Here is a 20,069-nt window from a genome sequence, read left to right on the forward strand (position 1 = left end):
CAAAGGACATATTTCCACCGGTCTAATGTCCATTGCTCATGTTTCTTGGCCCAAGCAAGTCTCTTCTTATTATTGGTGTCCTTTAGTAGTGGTTTCTTTGTAGCAATTCGATCATGAAGGCCTGATTCTCCTCTGAACAGTTGATGTTGAGATGTGTCTGTTACTTGAACTCTGTGAAACATTTATATGAGCTGCAATCTGAGGTGCAGTTAACTCTAATGAACTAGGTAACTCTGGGTCTTCCTTTCCTGTGGCGGTCCTCACAAGAGACAGTTTCATCATAGCGATTGATGGTTTTTGCGACTACACTTGAAGAAACTTTCAAAGTTCTTAAAATTTTACGGATTGACTGACCTTCATGCCTTAAAGTAATGATGGACTGTCGTTTCTCTTTGTTTATTTGAGCTGTTCTTGACATAATATTTATTTTTATTTATTTTATTTTTTATTTAACTAGGCAAGTCAGATAAGAACAAATTCTTATTTACAGTGACGGCCAACCAAAAGGCAAAAGGCGGGGTCTGTGGGGTCTGGGGCTGGGATTAAAGATAAAAGCAATTAAATAAAAATATGGGACAAAACACACATCATGACAAGAGAGACAACACAGCACTACATAAAGAGAGACCTAAGACAACAACATATTAAGGCAACAATACATGACAACACAGCATGGTAGCCACACAACATGACAACAGCATGGTAGCAACACAACATGGAAGCGTCACAACACATGGTACAAACATCACGCAAAGCAGCCACAACTGTCAGTGTGTCCATGATTGAGTCTTTGAATTTATTTAACCAGGAAGTCAGTTAAGAACAAATTCTTATTTTCAATGACGGCCTAGGAACAGTGGGTCCACTGCTTGTTCAGGGGCAGAACGACAGATTAGCTCGGGGGTTTGAACTTGCAACCTTGCGGTTACTAGTCCAACGCTCTAACCACTAAGCTACCCTGCCGCCCCATGAATGAAGAGATTGAGATAAAACTGTCCAGTTTGAGTGTTTGTTGGAGCTCGTTCCAGTCGCTAGCCATACTCCCAAGTACTTGTATGAGGTGACTATCTCAAGCTCTAAACCCTCATAGGTAGTAATCACACCCATGGGGAGAAGGGCATTCTTCTTACCAAACCTTTGTTTTCGAGGTGTTCAGAACAAGGTTAAGGGCAGAGAAAGCTTGTTGGACACTAAGAAAGATTTGTTCTAGAGTGTTTAACACCAAATCCGGTGAGGGGCCAGCTGAATATAAGACTGTATCATCTGCATATAAATGGATGAAAGATCTTCCTACTGCCTGAGCTATGTTGTTGATGTAAATTGAGAAGAGAGTGAGGCCTAGGATCGAGCCTTGGGATACTCCCTTGTTGACAGGCAGTGGCCGAGACAGCAGATGTTCTGACTTTATACACTGCAATCTTTGAGAGAGAGAGGTAGTTAGCAAACCAGGTCAACGACCCCCAACTCTTTGGAGTTGGTCTTTTACCAATAGGGCTAACTTCTGTATATCAGCCCTATCTTGTCACAACACAACTGATTGGCTCAAATGCATGAATTTAATTTGAACAAGGCTCACCTGTTAATTGAAATGCATTCCAGGTGACTACCTCATGAAGCTGGTTGAGAGAATTCCAAGAGTGTGCAAAGCTATCATCAAGGAAAAGGGTGGCTACTTTGAAGAATCTCAAATATATCATATATTTTGATTTGTTTAAAACTTTTTTGGTTACTACGTGATTCCATATGTGTTGTTTCATACGTGTTATTTCATAGTTTTGATGTCTTCACTATTATTCTACAATGTAGAAAATAGTACAAATAAAGAAAAACAATTGAATGAGTAGTGCGATTCCATTGAGAGTAATAGCTCTGCGTTGAGGGAATAATGGAATGTTTTTTGGTTGTCATACTTTGTGTGGTTACTGTATCTTGATTTGAAAAGTCTTGGATGAGGACAGATGGTCGGACGTATTGCCAGTGACTCATCTGGGGCACAACAAACTCTTATTATTTTTCTCCCTCTCTCTGTGTGTCTCATCTCTCCCTCCTGTGTGTGTGCGTGTCAATGTGTTTGCCTGCTGACAGCCTACAGTAAAGACCAGGTGGACATTGCTACCCAGGGCTGGTTCATCGGGCTGATGTGTGCAATTGCTCTCATCATCCTCATCCTCCTCATCGTCTGCTTCATCAAGAGGAGTCGCGGAGGCAAATACCCAGGTAAGGGTTAACAGAAGGGAGTTAAATACCCAGGTAAGGATTAACAGAAGGGAGTTAAATACCCAGGTAAGGGTTAACAGAAGGGAGTTAAATACCCAGATAAGGGTTAACAGAAGGGAGTTAAATACCCAGGTAAGGATTAACAGAAGGGAGTTAAATACCCAGATAAGGGTTAACAGAAGGGAGTTAAATACCCAGGTAAGGGTTAACAGAAGGGAGTTAAATACCCAGGTAAGGGTTAACAGAAGGGAGTTAAATACCCAGGTAAGGGTTAACAGAAGGGAGTTAAATACCCAGGTAAGGGTTAACAAAAGGGAGTTAAATACCCAGGTAAGGGTTAACAGAAGGGAGTTAAATACCCAGGTAAGGGTTAACAGAAGGGAGTTAAATACCCAGGTAAGGGTTAACAGAAGGGAGTTAAATACCCAGGTAAGGGTTAACAGAAGGGAGTTAAATACCCAGGTAAGGGTTAACAGAAGGGAGTTAAATACCCAGGTAAGGGTTAACAGAAGGGAGTTAAATACCCAGGTAAGAGTTAACAGAAGAGAGTTAAATACCTAGGTAAGGTAATGATGTGGGGTGGGAGTGGGTCAAGCTCCAATGTAAGAGTTTACAGGTCAAACATAAATGCAAACGTAATGGGTTATTCAATTACGGAGAGCAGCACCCATGTAAATTCCAAGGCCTTGGTGGAGCTTTGAATACGTGTTACTCATGTGTGTCTTTTTGGCTTGATCGCTCTTCAGTGCGAGAGAAAAAAGATCTCCCTCTGGATGCAGTGGATCAGAAAGGAGAGGACGGATCATTTGACTACCAGTAAGTCTTTTTCCGGAATATGAATATTTCTCATATGTTTGTTCAACGTTGTATTATATGGCCCAATGTTCCCCTGGGAGGTTAAATATGTGTTTCACCAATCAGATTCATCTATGCAGATTTTCTATTGTAACACTGTGTAGGAAATAGACCTAGGTATGCCTGAGTCATGCAGGCTTATATAGAGGGGGATTTAGTAGGCTTTTGTCTGGTTGGTTTACTTATGTGTGTGTATACTCGTCATCATGATTATGATGTATGGTGTTCGGGCTTAGGATCATGCGTAGTAGTGTTTATCTGCATGTACTGTATTTAGACATCAGGAATGAGGCACAGGGACTCTTAGGTCTTGTAATCCTGGTGAATGTTATGACAGGAGTTAGTATGTGTTAGGTCTAGCAATGCATGTGTTCAGTAGTATATATATTTGTTGGTGAGTGATTGTCTTTTGCTCATTCCAGGTCCCACTGATCTGTCTCCACTCATTTTTCTCTGTGGGGAATGAGTCTCTCTCTGTCCACCTTTACTGATTAATTAACCCTCTAACTTAACCGTCAAGTCAGCTTACTCACTCTAATCATCCTGATCCTACTTTATTGAAATGGTGCTAAAACCCATGTCCTAAGTTACACAGACAGGTAGAGGGTATGTACACACTTAAATGTGTGGCTACTGTTTGTCACCTAAATCCATAACTAAAGTACATACAGAAGCATCCATACACAGCCTGTCTGGTGTGTATTGTTGTGGTGGTAACACACAAAACCTTTGGCCTTTGGTTTCCAAGGTAGCAATGACCTTTGACCTCTCACATGACCAAAGCTAGTTCCTGAGTGGAGATACCTTCTCAGGTGACCCTCGTCCACTGTTGCCATGGTGATGGTCATATCACCGCTGACAGTGTCTTAAGAACTTCAGTAGGAGAGGAAGTGCCCCTGTACTCAACACCCAGTAACACCACACAATCTGTAACCCAAACCCCTAACTGTTCTTATGAGTCTGAAATGGAACATGGCACCTTAATTTACCCAAGCTTTGGGGGCACCTTCTACCTAGACCAGTTACAATGGTTTATTTAGTCAGGTATATTCAGAGTAATTTGAAGAGATTTTATTAGTTTTGCTTTTAGAAAGCATGACGAGCAATATAAATTATATATATATATTCACATACACCGGATAGGTGCAGTAAATTGTGTCGTTTTACAGGGTCAGCCATTGTAGTATGGCGCCCATGGAGCAAATAAGGGTTAAGTGCCTTGCTCAAGGACACATCGCCATATTTTTCATCTTGACATCTTGTGTATTCAAACTAGCAACCTTTCGGTTACTTGCCCAATACTCTAAACGCTAGGCTGCCTGCCGCCCAGAAAACGAGCATTACAAACGTTACACCAATTGATGAAATCATTTGAGCAGTGTTGTTGTAGGTGTTTATTCTACTTGACAACAAAGTGCTGTGGTTTTAAAGTGTGAAGTGTTTTTAAAAGCACTTGAATGTGTAGTGTGATGTTCAAAGGTGATATCAACCATTATCACTTGTGTGTGAGCAGTGCTCTACTGTAATGTTTATACAAGTGTGTGAGGCATGTCGACAATGGAAAACCAAAGCAAGTCCCTGCTCTCGTCTCTAATCAATGTCTATTAATATTACCCTCTTACCTACAGTGAAGGTCATTGCTAAGCTCACACAGTGACACACACTCAATAGCACTGGCACTAATCCCTTTGTCTACATAACTCACACGTTGTGTTGGTGTATGTGTACGTGCATGTTTGGGCATCTGTGAGTGTGTGTGTGTGTGTGCGTGTGTGTGTGTGTGTGTGTGTGTGTAAGGGTGTGTGGTGTTTACGTGTGTGTGTGTGTGTGTGTGTGTAGTCTCTGGCTCTCATACGCTTGTGTGTCACCTGGAGGATGTCTCCTCCCTTCCTTCTCTCTTGCTCTCTCTACTCTCTCCTATCTTCACGTCTCTTCCCTCTCTTCTCCACGCTGAAATGGTCATCTGTCCCTGACAGGAACGAAAATGAGAACGAAAACGAGAACAGGTACTTTGGTTTTGGCACGGCATCCTCCTCCCGGCCTGCGCATGTCTGGGGCAGATACTCCCCTCCAGACTGGGGGGGGGGGGCTGCCTGCGGGTTTGGGGGTGAGATTGGGGGAGTTCGGGGTAATGGTGGGGGTGCGGAAGTGAGGCAATAACTGTGACGTTAGATCATGGTCTATGACCAACTTCACCCTCCTCCCTTTGCACTACTGTTCATGGGGTAGAAGGGGAAAGTGAGAGATGGGTGGTGGAGGTGGAGGTGGACACAGTACACCAGCCAATTTAGATATCTCGGTTCCCGGGGTGTCAAACATGTGACCAGGGCGCAGCTGAGACTCTCCGGGTAGTGTGAATACACAGAGAGAAGTGAGAAGAGTGTTGTTCCTACACAGCTTCCGGCAAGGGACTTCAGAAATATGTAGCTAAGCTGTAGCTAATTAACAAAAGCTTCTATAATCAGTCCCTGACTCTTTGGGTATATAGTCTACTTCCATAAAATTAGGTCCACTTTCCCTTCAAGGCAGGTTAGTGAATAGGACAATCCCACTTCAGGGCTAAACCATGTTATGCATCACCGGGCTACCTTGGCCTAACCTTAAGGCTAAGATCATCTATTGCCCTGTGTATCCATGGCCTGGCCATGGCTGTTCCACACCTGCTACCTCACAAGCAGAACAACAGCCATTACAATAGGCAAAATAACTTAAAGCCCAGGGCTGTTCTGGACCTGTTCAATACAGGCCTCTGGTGGAGAGTTGTCTTGGCAGGGACCAGATCCATCCATGGGTTGTTCAGGGTTAAGAGCAGCAAGTGTTCAATATGGGGCAAGTGAGGCTAATCATAGCTGTGGTTTAAGCGTCGCCTCAGGCTCATGACATTCAAGTGAGAAAAGCGTGTTAGTGTTCAGGGCTCCGCTGAAGTGCGCAGACAGTGAGCCAAGGCTCGGTACTGTGAAGGCCTGTTCTTATTACCAGTCTGCAGGATATCACAGGGTTGGAAAAGCAGATTTCGTGGTACCACAGGCATCACTTTAGATCCACAGCTGAAGAGCCACTAATCTCAATATACTCTGAAAGTGTCAATTTAATCAGGTAATAAAGTGTCAAGTAAATCCAGGTAATTTGCAAATGAGAGAGAGAGCGAAGGAGAGCTAGGGAGAGTGAGAATATGCAGGGTTTTCTTATCTCTCCCTAGAGAGCTGTCAAGTGTTTCATGGATCAAGTAGGTGATGTGGTGATCCTGAAACTGATCGTGAACACTGAGAAGTCCTGAACCCTTTGTCTCTGTCGAGGCTTTGAGCGTGTTTTCCTACCCTTAAGGTTAATTGCTTTGTTTTTCTTCCAACAGCTGACATTTCAAAAGGCAGCAACCACCAGGTGCAGAGGTGAAGGCTGAGGACGGAAATCAATTTGGGCTCAAGTGAGAGGGAGGGAGGGAGGGAAGAAGGTGTAGGGTAGAATCTGATGGAGAGAGGGTTTAGGGAGGGAGGTTGGAAGGTCTTCCGTTGGAGTTTGACACCCTCGAGGAACCAATTTGGGGAATAAGCAGCAGAGAACATTTTGCAACATCTGACAAAGCCTTTGTATGCAGATAAAATATCAACACGTACAACACTATTTCCTCCCTACATCCTGACATTCACTGCTGCTCACGCCCAATAAACAAATGTTTATTCTGTCCCGTTTCGGGTTGAGTCGACCTCGGCCTTCAAAAGGGTCAAACTGACAGATATGTCGATAAAAATAAACATGCAGGAGTCAACTTAGTATGTTCTGGCCCACATGAAAAAATACTACAGTGTACTATAGAATACTACAGTACTTACTATAGTAAACTGTAGTATACTGTATAATACTAGACTACACACTGTAGTATCCATTAAACATGTGTAGTACTTACTGTAGAGAACACTGTAATAAATACTAAAGTTATGTCCGTAAAAACACTACAGTCCGTAAAAACAGTACACTTTTTAAATTATTGTAAAAACAACCGTATTGAATTTGCATATACCTTGCCCATTCCCCTCCCCATATTGCAGTTTGTGCCACCCATAAGTGAGAAATCTACATGCCAAGTTTAGAACATATATTGTTTCCCCACAGGTTATGGAAAATGTGCTCTTTTATTATTCCTCCAATAGGTTTCCTGAAGGAGAAACCCTCCACTTCTATCAAACGCTATAGTAAATATTACAGTAATGTCTGCAAAAACACTACAGTAAATACTACAGTATACAACAGTCTGCAAAAACACTACAGTATACTGTAGTACAGTCCACAAATCACTACAGTAAATACTACAATAAACTACAATCTGCAAAAACACTACATTAATTACTATAGTATATACAGTTTTCTTTTAATACACTATTTATACATATTACAGTATAATACAGTATGATACATTATACTACAGTAAATATGACAGTATAAGACAGTATTCACTGTAGTATTTTTGCAGACTTTAGCAAAAACACTACAATAAATACTATAGTATTTATACCATATTATCAACGGCGGGTTCAAGCCCTGAATGCTGATTGGCTGAAAGCCGTGGTGTAGCACGGTTATGACAAAACATTTGTTACTGCTCTAATGATGTTGGTAACCAGTGTATAATAGCAATAAGGCACCTCGGGGGTTTGTGGTATATGGCCAATATTCCACGGCTAAGCACTGTATCCAGGCACTCCGCGTTGCGTTGTGCGTAAGAACAGCCCTTAGACGTGGTATATTGGCCATATACCACACCCCCTCGTGCCTTGTTGCTAAAATATAGAGTATAGTATTTTTTCATGTGGGGGAGTACTTTTCTTAATTTATGATGTATAAACACTTTGACAGTTCTATCTCTGCATGTGCGTGACTCTATGGCAGTGGTGGCCCACCCTGCTTCTGGAACGCCGCTGTGTGCAAGCTTTTGTTCCAGCCCAGCTTTAACACACTTGATGTAACGTTCTGTGGTTTGTACATTGAAGACTGGTTGATTGTTTGAATCTGGGTGTTAAAGCTGGGCTGGAACAAAAGCCTGCACCTTCTGCAGCTCTTCAGGACAAGGTCTGGCCATCCCTGGTCTATGGAATATCCAGTTTGACTTTCTGTTGTGCTATAGACTCAGCTGTGAGGGCCTTCATTTGCCAATTGCCAAACCCACAGATGCGTTCCTTGATGTAGCTCTGGTCCCTTGTGTTACTTGCGGCTTGAGGCGGCTTCAACGGCCTCCATCTGTCCATTCATTCCTCCATAGAAGGCATTTTCTTCAGTTGAAGAAGGTTCAAGCCTCACGTCACACCGTGGACCAGAGCTAGCCTTGATGCACCTCATGACCAGAAAGATAGTTATCCCATTTTCCTTTGGCTATGTAAAACCTCATTCTACGGCTTTTTGTTCCAGATCCAATGATTATTGTTGCTTCATCTGTGTTTTTGTTTGTTTCATGTCATAGTATGGGGCAACTATGTATGGGCACCCAAATGTTTTTGACCCACTAGTAAATGTGATTTTAGGTCTATATCACTCAGGTATGTTAGCAATTCCCCCCCCATTCGAGATCTCATTTAGGATCTCATTTTCAGTCCGTGTGTTTATTCAGTATGTTTGTCTGTTCAGTGTGTTTTTAGCCATCTCTGTTTTTTGTTCTTCCTCACCTTACGTATTTTTCCTTTGTCTTTCTGTTTTGGTTTCTGTTCCCATTGGGTCAAATCAAGTTGTTCCTTCAAAAGGTATGGAAGGAGTAGAAGCCTGTTCTGCACAGTGCACACCACAACCAGAATAACCCTGAAGTAATATGCGTTATTTACTTTGAGATCGCTCAGACTTCTTGCATTGGATTTTAATCGATTAATATCTAATCACACTCTAATCACAACCTGTTGAATTGACTGAACATTGGCCATTCTGTTTTCAATTGAATGAAACATATTCTCACTACGGTTTAACCAACTAAAATCCTCATTTAATATGCAAGATATTGTTGATTCCAGTCATGTCGAAGTAAGCGGAGGTGGAAAGTAACAAACTGATGTTGACATTTATGCAATTGATTCCTCTAGTCCAATTGATATGTTAATTGAGCTGGATAATATTCATCTTTATAGAAAAAAATGCTCAAATAACAAAGATCAAACAGTTTGTTTTGAAAGCAGTTTCAGACACTGCAGCTTATTTCAGTAGAATAAAGTATTCCCAGTTACTTTTTCCACCTTTGCTCCTTTCTTAACAAATAATCTAATCAGATAATTGAATCATTCTACACCCTCTCATTCTAAAGAGGTTTCAAGTCGAGGGAAAGCTTGGTCTTTTATACCTCCTCTAAACCTTCTGGCTCACTAATATTGCTTGAGCGATAAGGTCAACACACGAAAGCTGGGAAACCCGCGACCTGAGTCAAGTTTTTTTTTTTATGACTTTGCCACTCTAGTAGATTTATTCAATTATATAATGTGGAGATGTCCTCATAATTCAGCTGTAATACTCCACTCTTGAGTGGATTTAGAACTATGGACAATAGTTTCGTATTTGCCAGCTGCTATGCTTCTCACCTTATGGTTCGATACATCTTAGTGAATTTTGAGGGTTGTGAAAATCTAATAAGTTAATTTCTCCATCTGCTCAGCTCTACTAAAAATCAAGGTTGTCATTGACCATGCCTGTATAAGGCCAATGGCTACATACACTATTGTATGTATGAGAGTGAGTTCTAACACTCCTGATAAATTCCTCTCTCAGTATATTAATCGATTAAAACATCAAAAACATCCCGTGCAGTTATCCAGTTTCCTCCCATCTATTTCACTCTCTCTATTTTCTGGTCTACTTATCTTCTCTAGACTCTCACTCTCTCATGTATGATAAGATGGCAGCTCTGAGGACTGCGAGTCTTGCCGGTTCCTGCTTGACATTGCTTTTGTATTGCATTTTCTGCGTTCACTGTTACTTTGTTTGCTCAGAATGTTCGTGCTATATTCCTACGACCGACAAACACTTCTGGATCATGATCGGAAGCTACACACTTATCGCTCAGCCTCCCAGATCTGGAATAATACATTAGTTCCATAGTCCCTCGCACAGCAGGCTTACCTGACCGAAGGCAAAGCCGGTGATGAAGAAAACCTAAAAGGGTCCTTCTGCTGTCCCCGTAGGATAACTATTTGAAGAACCCTTTTTGGTTCCAGGTAGAACCCTTTTGTGTTCCATGTAGAGTCCTTTATACAGAGGGTTCTACATGGAACCCAAAAGGGTTCTCCTTAGGGGACAGCCGAAGAACCCCTTTGGAACCCTTTTTTCTAAGAGTGTAGTATCCTGATGGCTAATGTCCAATTGCTGGAAAATAAACTTTGAGCTCAGAGCAAGGCTTCAATCGCAGAGGGACATCAGGGAATGCTGTGTCTTTGTTTTTACAGAGACATGGCTTACGTGAAACTCACTCGACTCTGCTTTCCGACTAGATGGCGTTTCCATTTTCCGTATGGATCGTATGGTGGCTTCTGGTAAGAGTAGGGGAGGTGTATGCTTCCTCATCAACATTTCCTTGTGTAATGAAATTAAAAACATCTCGAGCTCCTGATCACAACCGACCTGGAGTTCCTGATGCTAAAATGCCAACCCCACTATATGTTGAGGGCATTCATGTGTATTATTATCACAGCTGTGTACATACCACCATAAGCAACCAGCAAGGTGGCACTCAGCGAACTGTACAATAACGTTAGCCTGCAAGAAACCTCTCACCCGGAAGAGGGTCTTTCTCGCAGGAGATTTTAACCAAGAAAATCTTTAAAAAATTATTCTGAAGTATCGCCAACATGTATCCTGCCTCACGAGAGGACCATGCGGGACCATCTGTACACAAACATCCATGACTCGTACAAAGCAACCCCCCGCCCCCACTTCAGCCAATAAGATCCCGGCTCTGTGTTCCTACTCCATGCCTGCAAGCAGAAACTCAAGACGGAGCCACCAACACAGAGAATAGTGAGGAGCTGGACAGAGGAATGAAACTCAATGCTGCAGGACTGTTTTGAGAATACTGATTAGATGTTTTATTTTATTCATCCACCCAGAACTTATCCATTAACATTGAGGAATATACACTGCTCAAAAAAATAAAGGGAACACAAAAATATCACATCCTAGATCTGAATGAATTAAATATTCTTATTAAATACTTTTTTCTTTACATAGTTGAATGTGCTGACAACAAAATCAGACAAAAATTATCAATGGAAATCAAATTTATCAACCCATGGAGGTCTGGATTTGGAGTGACACTCAAAATTAAAGTGGAAAACCACACTACCGGCTGATCCAACTTTGTTGTAATGTCCTTAAAACAAGTCAAAATGAGGCTCAGTAGTGTGTGTGGCCTCCACGTGTCTGTATGACCTCCCTACAACGCCTGGGCATGCTCCTGATGAGGTGGCGGTTGGTCTCCTGAGGGATCTTCTCCCAGACCTGGACTAAAGCATCCGCCAACTCCTGGACAGTCTGTGGTGCAACGTGGCGTTGGTTGATGGAGCGAGACATGATGTCCCAGATGTGCTCAATTGGATTCAGGTCTGGGGAACGGGCAGGCCAGTCCATAGCATCAATGCCTTCCTCTTGCAGGAACTGCTGACACACTCCAGCCACATGAGGTCTAGCATTGTCTTGCATTAGGAGAAACCCAGGGCCAACCGCACCAGCATATGGTCTTACAAGGGGTCTGAGGATCTCATCTCGGTACCTAATGGCAGTCAGGCTACCACTGGCGAGCACATGGAGGCTGTGCGGCCCCCCAAAGAAATGCCACCCCACATCATGACTGACCCACCGCCAAACCGGTCATGCTGGAGGATGTTGCAGGCAGCAGAATGTTCTCCATGGCGTCTCCAGACTGTCACGTCTGTCACATGTGCACAGTGTGAACCTGCTTTCAGTGACGAATTTGCCAATCTTGGTGTTCTCTGGCAAATGAAAAACGTCCTGCACGGTGTTGGGCTGTAAGCACAACCCCCACCTGTAGACGTCGGGCCCTCATACCACCCTCATGGAGTCTGTTTCTGACCGTTTGAGCAGACACATGCACATTTGTGGCCTGCTGGAGGTCTTTTTGCAGGGCTCTGGCAGTGCTCCTCCTGCTCCTCCTTGCACAAAGGCAGAGGTAGCGGTCCTGCTGATGGGTTGTTGCCCTCCTACGGCCTCCTCCACGTCTCCTGATGTACTGGCCTGTCTCCTGGTAGCGCCTCCATGCTTTGGACACCACGCTGACAGACACAGCAAACCTTCTTGCCACAGCTCGCATTGATGTGCCATCCTGGATGAGCTGCACTACCTGAGCCACTTGTGTGGGTTGTAGACTTCGTCTCATGCTACCACTAGAGTGAAAGCACCGCCAGCATTCAAAAGTGACCAAAACATCAGCCAGGAAGCATAGGAACTGAGAAGTGGTCTGTGGTCCCCACCTGCAGAACCACTCCTTTATTGGGGGTGTCTTGCTAATTGCCTATAATTTTCACCTGTTGTCTATTCCATTTGCACAACAGCATGTGAAATTTGTCAATCAGTGTTGCTGACAGTTTGATTTCACAGAAGTGGGATTGACTTGGAGTTACATTGTGTTGTTTAAGTGTTCCCTTTATTTTTTTGAACAGTGTACATCGTCAGTCACAGGCTTCATTAGAAGATGTGTTGATGATGTTGTACACACAATACCAATCTGGACATAACCCAACCAAAAACCCTGGATGAACAGATAAATCCATACCATGCTGTGAGCCTGTACTACAGCATTTAATGTCAGCTGAACAAACCACTAAGACTCGGTGGGAAGTGCACTAAGCAAGCAGGGACAAGCTCCGCAAATCCATTCGTTCGACAACTCAGACTTGCGACATGCGGCAAGGACTACAGGCTATTGCTGACTACAAAGGCAAATCCAGCGGATTGGTGCCAACCGAAGCCTCCCTCCAAGATGAGTTTAACATCTTCTGTGCTCGCTTTGGGGCAGACAATACAGAGCCATCCAAGAAGTATCTCTCTGCTCCGGATGACCAGGTGCTTTCGCTCCTCAAGGCTGATGTGAGGAAAGATCTCAAGAGGGAATATTCACAAAGTCACCAGCCAAATGGCATCTCTGACTGCATCTTCAGAGTGTGGCTGACCATCTCGCGGGCGTCTTCTCTGACATCTTCAACCTGTCCCTATCCCAGGATGCAGTCCCCACTTGCTTCAAGGAGACCACCATTTTTCCAATGCCCAATAGTTCACATGCCTAAATGACTATCGCCGCGTCGCCCTCACCCGTGTCATCATTTAGTGCTTTCGAGAGGCTGGTCATAGCCTACATCATGGCCAGCATGACAGGTGCATTGGACCCACTCTAATTTCCCTGACGCTCCAACAGATCCAATGAAGATGCCATTTCTATCGCTATTCACACGGCCCTTACACATCTTGACAAAAGGAACACCTACGTGAGAATGCTGTTCATTGACATCAGTTCACCATTCAACACTATTGTTCCCTCCAAGCTCGTCACCAAGCTTAGAGCCCTGGGCCTACCTTCTACAGCTGGATCCTGAACTTCCTGATGGACCACAGGCTGTGAAGATTGGCAATAACCTCCTCCACACTGATAACCAACATCAACCAGTCAGCCTATAGGGAGGATGTAAGTGAACTGGCACATGCCCCGATCCACATCAACCGGACTGCAGAAGAGAGAGCCAGTAGTTTTAAATTCCTCTGGGGCCATGTAACCGATTACTTGATATGAACCAACAATACCACCACTCTTGTCAAGAGGGCGCAACAGTGCCTCTACCTCCTAAGGCGTCTGAAGAAATTTGGCATTCCACCCCGGGTCCTCTCCAAATACACCATCGAGAGCGTCCTTACCAGTTTCATCATGGCCTGGTACCGGAATTGCTCCGTCCACAACCGAAGGCCCTCCAGTGTGTGGTGAAGATGGCCCAGTACATCACTGAGACACTTTGTATCTACAATCCATCAGACTGCTGAACACCTGACCAGAACTGAACATCTGCTCTGATTCTCTGCGCCTTAGCGCACATGCACTCACTCACTCACGCACACACATGCACACACACATCACAACTGTTGCTACCAGACTCTTATTTACTATTGTTGATACTGTTCGGTCTGGTTTCCTTGGTCATTTTTGGTTGATGACCTGTGTGCTCAGAGCCATGACTTCAGGTAATCTCTGTCAGATTATATTCCGACGTAGTTTGTCTACTAACTGGCCAGCCTTGATACAGTACCACACCAGCAAATCACAGAAGAAAATGTCAACACAGTCTGGTTTGTAGATCGATCCTTTCTACAGCCAAGATAAATATTCAACACCTCCAAATATGATGGAAAGACTGTTGAAGAGCTAAACTTGCATCTTTTTCTCTTCCCTCTGCTCTGGTAATGCCTTTCTGCTGTTTGCTATCTGCCTGTTGTAAGAGTCTAGAGAGCTAATGTTGGTTGATAGCACCAGTGTCCCTCTGCATGACAGTTCTCTCTCCCTACTGCAGAGGTAGAAGACATAGGGACATGTTCTGAACTGAGATACGCTCACCAACTCTAAATTGAGCTTTCACACAAAGTGTCTAATCCCTGCAACACTCTGCTTTGTGTGTGAGCTTGAAGTTAATGCACAGATCTCACATCAGAACATAGTCCAGGCTGAGTGGCATGTGTATGTATGAGAATGCGTTGGTTTGAGCATTTAAGGGCAACATACAGCTTCCCCAATGACTCAGCGGTGCTGTAGCAGTTATTGTAGACTACAGTATTTATTTCAGCAAGCTTATATTATTGCACTCTGGTTGACAACTGCCAGTGTTTTTATATCATAGCTAAAGGCAAGTATCGATGTTGTTCCAAAATTGTTTTTTTAAAAGTGATTGGGTTCCAGTGTGAACTGAATGACCTCAGCTTCAGTCTGTGATGATCTGTAAGAGAAAGACCTGCGGAAAACTACAATCAACACTTCTTTTGTATACAGTTGTTCCCTTCCCCAGTTCTCCTCTGACCCCTGACCCTTATTCTCTCTCCCGCTTAACCTTTGGGACGGTAAGGACTCACTTGCGGTGATGACCGTGTCGATGACTTCACAGGCGGAGTCTAACCTTTGACTTTTTTACCCTTTGTAGCAGCGACGAGGACAACAAGCCTCTGCAGGGCAGCCAGAACTCTCTGGACGGCGGGGTGAAGGAGAGTGACGACAGCCTGGTAGACTACGGCGAGGGAGGGGATGGCCAGTTCAACGAGGACGGCTCCTTCATTGGCCAGTACACAGTCAAGAAGGACAAGGACGAAACAGAGGGCAATGAAAGCTCAGAGGCCACCTCACCCGTTAACGCCATCTACTCGCTGGCATAACCCCCCCGCCCGCCTCGGCCTGGGGATCTGAGGAGCTCCCCTTAGCGGTCGGAGGGTGCTATTACCACCACTACTACTACCACACACACACACAAACACAGATATGAATATGAATATATATATATATGAATCTATAAAAACACGTATACACACGTAAACACACAACGCCTGCCTGGAAACTGTTTGGCCTCTTTAAGCGGGCGGAGAAACCATTCCTCTGAGAAATAAGGGGGTGCGAATGGAATGGAATGGAAGCTACCATATACAGTGAGCCAAGCCTTTATTGTCAGCTCCAGAAAATGGCTTGCCGAGGCAAAGTTTGGGAATCTTGAACAGTACCAGTTTCTCTATGCTCCTCCTCCTCCTGCCCATCACACAGACTTTAGTGTGCCTAAAGGGCTGGCCTCAACTACAGAGGACTAAGAGGCAACGCAGAGGTTTTCAAGCATTTTGTGTGGCACTAGAGCTTTTTTGTTTTCAACGTCCTCAGCTTTTCCCGCAATCCCCCTCTTCGTCCCACACATATCACGCCCCCTGTGTCTTTACCCAGCATTCCTAGGGAAGGAGACACAGACGCTCCCCCTGTGAACATATCAGCTACGGACCACCAACATAGCAGGATGTCGGCAGATATGTTTATCATATTGATATTTCCGCAAAGAGAGATAATTCTGGTACAATAGACGAGTCATTAGAATATATTAATGCTGTAAACACTGCTAGCTCACCTTCTAGTGCGCTGCAAAACTATGCACTACCACCACCTCATGTTTTTGGGTAAAGTCTGGTTATGAATCCAATTTTTTTTTTTTTGTGTGTGTTGATTCTCACAGGTTTAAAGAAGAATAACTTGCTTAATGAAATGGTATCGTTCCCTCCCCATCCCGCTGTGGTAAATGTACTTCTGTTTCACCTCCAATCTCAAGTCGTGTGGAGATATTCAAAATGGCCACAGCTATAGCAATGCCATTCCTGCCTCAAGCTTTGTTATGGTACAAGCCTATACTATGTCAGTTATAAATGACATTTGAAGAAAAAAAAATGTTTTCAAGCATGGTAGTACTTTAGTGCAAGAGACAAAGGAAAAGTAGCATGGAGAGGAGGTTTGCTCTGCTTGGTAAACTGCTACAGACTGTCTGTCCATCTCTATGGTGAATGGTGCTCCAAGGAGGTGACTCACTTCTTGTTTACTTCCTGTTTAGCATGGCTGTGATCCTTAGGCTAGGCTTGATCGGCACCTCTTTTGTCTGCTTCTTTTATAACTGGTCTCGTTATGGGACAGGCAGAATCTGTAGAGGCATGTCTTCACCTTCAAACTTCTAGAAATTATTTGGAATCCTATTGACTCTTGAAGTCAAAACGAAACGAAATACTGCTACAAAACATATTCAATGTCTTTGAATATAGGATACAGACAACTCTGTGTAGGTAATGAGCGTCCCTGCAGATTCCACCTGGCCCTAGTCATCATTGTCATACGAAGTCAGTATGTCAAGGAAGTGTGAAGAAGTTAGAACACATCGATACTAATACATTGGTGGACCTCCATTTTACCATTTGATCCTTTCAATAGTAGAACTCATTCATGAGTCTTCCTTGATGTTTCACCTCTTGAAGCGGTAGAAAGCTCAACACCCACTTTTACAACCTATCACAACAGCGTTACTAAAGTCTTTCACGTTAAATCAAATAGATCTTAGCTAACAAATGACAATTAGCTAACAGAGGTCACATTGTATTTCAGATTACTATTTTATATTTTAATTTATTACATTATGTCGATAGTGTTAATTAATATATTAGTAATTCACTCATTAATTGTTGAATACACATTTTTGACCAACTGAATTCATGGTATCACATCAGAGCCCACTCTGAAAGCCACGATAAAAAAACTTAACGGGATTTGTTATTGTACATAAGAAAAGAAAATTCTGCTGTATGACACATCTTCTGTTGCTATGGGTATTCTTCTGTAAACTAACAACAATGACTGTCACCATTAAAGACGTTGTGTCGATCTATTCATTGTGCTGCTCTTCATGTTGAGTATTCATGTTTGTATTACTGTTAATATTCCATGTTGGTATTAGAATTTATTTAATATAACTTTAACTTAACACAGAAATGTAACATTGCTTATTTGTTTGACATACTGTAACTGTGCGTACACGTAAGTCCTGAAACAAAATGTCTTTGTAAATATCTATCAGAAATGCTTTATGAGTAAAGAAATAGTCACAAGTCTGTATCCACCAAGCAAATGTACCTGGTGCATCCCAAGAATGATGTCATGTGGACCTTTGCAATGTAGCTTTGATTACGATTGGGGACTCAAAATGACTCAATTGATGTTGTCCCTAACAACTTGCTTTGAAATTGTAATATATGGCTTGTGACTTGTCTATCGGTCCGTCACTTTTCTGATTATCACTAATTCAAAAGAAACAGTTGAGAAATAACACTATGTTGTGGAACAGGTATAAAGTAGTCAGCCACATTATGGTGTAAATAAAAACTGCTAATGAAATGTGTTGTTGTAGCATACTGCACACACCTGTTCAATAGGTATGAAAAAAAAGCATTTGCTGAGGTAACGGATAGCCAATTTTCCCCTATTTTGTTTGTTTTTGTATTGTCGTCTCTTAATAAGGCAACCCCAGACTTTCTCAAGGCTGCACAGACTCATTCTCCCATCATGCCATTCACCTAACATGCCTGCTGCTCCACTCCTCCTGGTGACAGCCCAGTGGCTGGTGGCCATTTTGAAAGGGACAGATTTGGTCGTGTGCTTCACTTATTTAAAGATATGTCTTGTGTTCTGCCTTCCTCCTCATCTTAGACTTTAAAAAAATGGAATATACTGTATGGCCATCAACATCCTCTGTGAACGGGTCCTCTTTAAACCTTCTTTCTCCAGTATGTCAAAGCAAGTTTTGACCCATTTGTTTTTCATGTTGTTTCTTTGTGGTAAAGTTCACCGTGACCACCGGGTATTGACTACATTAGCCTACCATGCACAGACACCTGACCACTGTATTAACATGAGGACACAGGAGGCCAGGAGTGCTGGCAGAGACACAATACAGTGCCTTTCCTGTTGCTATATGCTTTCCTCAACAAGACAAAATGCACAGAGAAGCAGTCCAATCACGAACCTCCAACAACCCTTAAAAACGACTGAATCACAGAATGTTCGATGACGGATTTGGCCTTGAACTCACCGTTGTTTGAGTTCTGTACAAGCCGTTTCCCCTGACAGCCTTTCTCCTTTCCCCGTATGGATCCGTAAGGGGTAATTAGTGAACTGGCTAGAAAACAGAAAATATAATAATGCATATTTGCTGATACACAGTGCTTTCTTCTGTATTTTTATTTGTTTGAGCACGTTTACTGGAGGTGCATAAGGAGTAGTGTTTTTTTGTTCCGTTTGTAATGTGTGTATCATCGACACGACTTCTCCCTTAGAATAGCAAATAACTTTTAAACTATCAAGGGGTAACAAAAATGTAAAAGTATCAATGTGCATTTTCACAGCTTTGAGTTCACTTGATTTTTAGATTCTGCAAAACTGCGATTTTATTCTTCAACGAGATGCCCATAACAATTATAAAATTGGCGCATGTATTGTTATTGTTCATGTTCTTGTTAATTGAAATGATTTTCATTTCTGCTTTTTACTTTTACAATTATAAGTGTATCAAAGCAGCTCGTCCGTCAAGCCTCTACTCGCAAAAGAACAGCTTTTGTAACGTACATCTAATCAACGGAGAAATGGCATATTAATATATTCACAATGTATGCGTGTATGATGAGATGTTGCAACTTCGGCTAGAAACGCCTTCTTTATAGTAAAGCATTCTCTTTTTCTCTAAATCCTGGCTATTGTCTTTATCTTCTACGGTTCTGTCCATGTCAACACTACTCGTACTATTCAATCACTTCCCAGAGGCTGGAAACTTCAAAATCCAGAAAAGGTAATTGTTTACTGTGTTTACTGAGTATATTTGTGCATCAGTCAATCTGTTTTATTACAAAAAACTGTTTGAAATTCTATACACGTACAGATATACATTCTTGGAGCTTGAAATAGTTTTTATCAGTCTAGGTTTAGCATTAAAGGTTAAGCACTACTGGACCCTGGCCCAGTCTTGTTTTAGCCACCAAACAGCCCTACCTTAAGTAACTTACTCATTTATCTTCTGATATATGCCTAGAGTGGATTACATCATTCCTATTAAACTGGCAGGGCTACTGTTCCCCCTCCATGCCGACAACAAACCCCAAAACACTGGCAAGATTAATACAAGCAGCACAACAATAAATCAGCTGGCAGACCAAAAGAGAGAGAGGGGGAGTTGTAGTAGGTTGATGGTATGTTTTATTGAAGAAGGCTGAATCCATTCTCCCTGCCTTGACCCCCACAAGGCTTGTAAATACTAATGTCCTAACCACGCCACCATGTCGCCTTTCTAAAGAGAGCCACAGACCTCTCTCCTTAGCCTCTCTCTGTCAAATACGTCACCCATAAAAGCCATTAGTGAACGTATCGGTGGCTGGTGCTGACGAAAACTACACTACACCCGCTCATTCCCGTGTCTCACGATAGTGTTCTG

At 42.9% G+C, this 20,069-nt stretch overlaps 1 protein-coding gene across 19 annotated transcripts in view; it reads left to right on the top strand.

Moving 5' to 3' along the window:
* Positions 1 to 19,329, top strand: part of LOC139370870 (neurofascin homolog (chicken) a) — a 149,343-nt gene extending 130,014 nt beyond the window's left edge. For 17 of the 19 annotated variants that reach the window (XM_071110706.1, XM_071110720.1, XM_071110713.1 and 14 more), the window contains 3 exons: positions 2,086 to 2,217; positions 2,964 to 3,033; positions 15,225 to 19,329. In XM_071110706.1, coding sequence (XP_070966807.1) covers positions 2,086 to 2,217; positions 2,964 to 3,033; positions 15,225 to 15,453 — 431 coding nt within the window. In that variant the 3' untranslated portion in view covers positions 15,454 to 19,329. Of the gene's footprint in view, positions 1 to 2,085; positions 2,218 to 2,963; positions 3,034 to 3,494; positions 5,079 to 6,424; positions 6,454 to 15,224 lie in introns of those variants that run through there. The other 2 variants (XR_011627192.1, XM_071110714.1) reach the window with 2 other exon arrangements.
* The last annotated feature ends 740 nt before the right edge of the window (positions 19,330 to 20,069 follow it).

The sequence above is a fragment of the Oncorhynchus clarkii genome, chromosome 17, assembly GCF_045791955.1.
Source record: "Oncorhynchus clarkii lewisi isolate Uvic-CL-2024 chromosome 17, UVic_Ocla_1.0, whole genome shotgun sequence".
NCBI classification, from domain to species: Eukaryota; Metazoa; Chordata; class Actinopteri; order Salmoniformes; family Salmonidae; genus Oncorhynchus; species Oncorhynchus clarkii.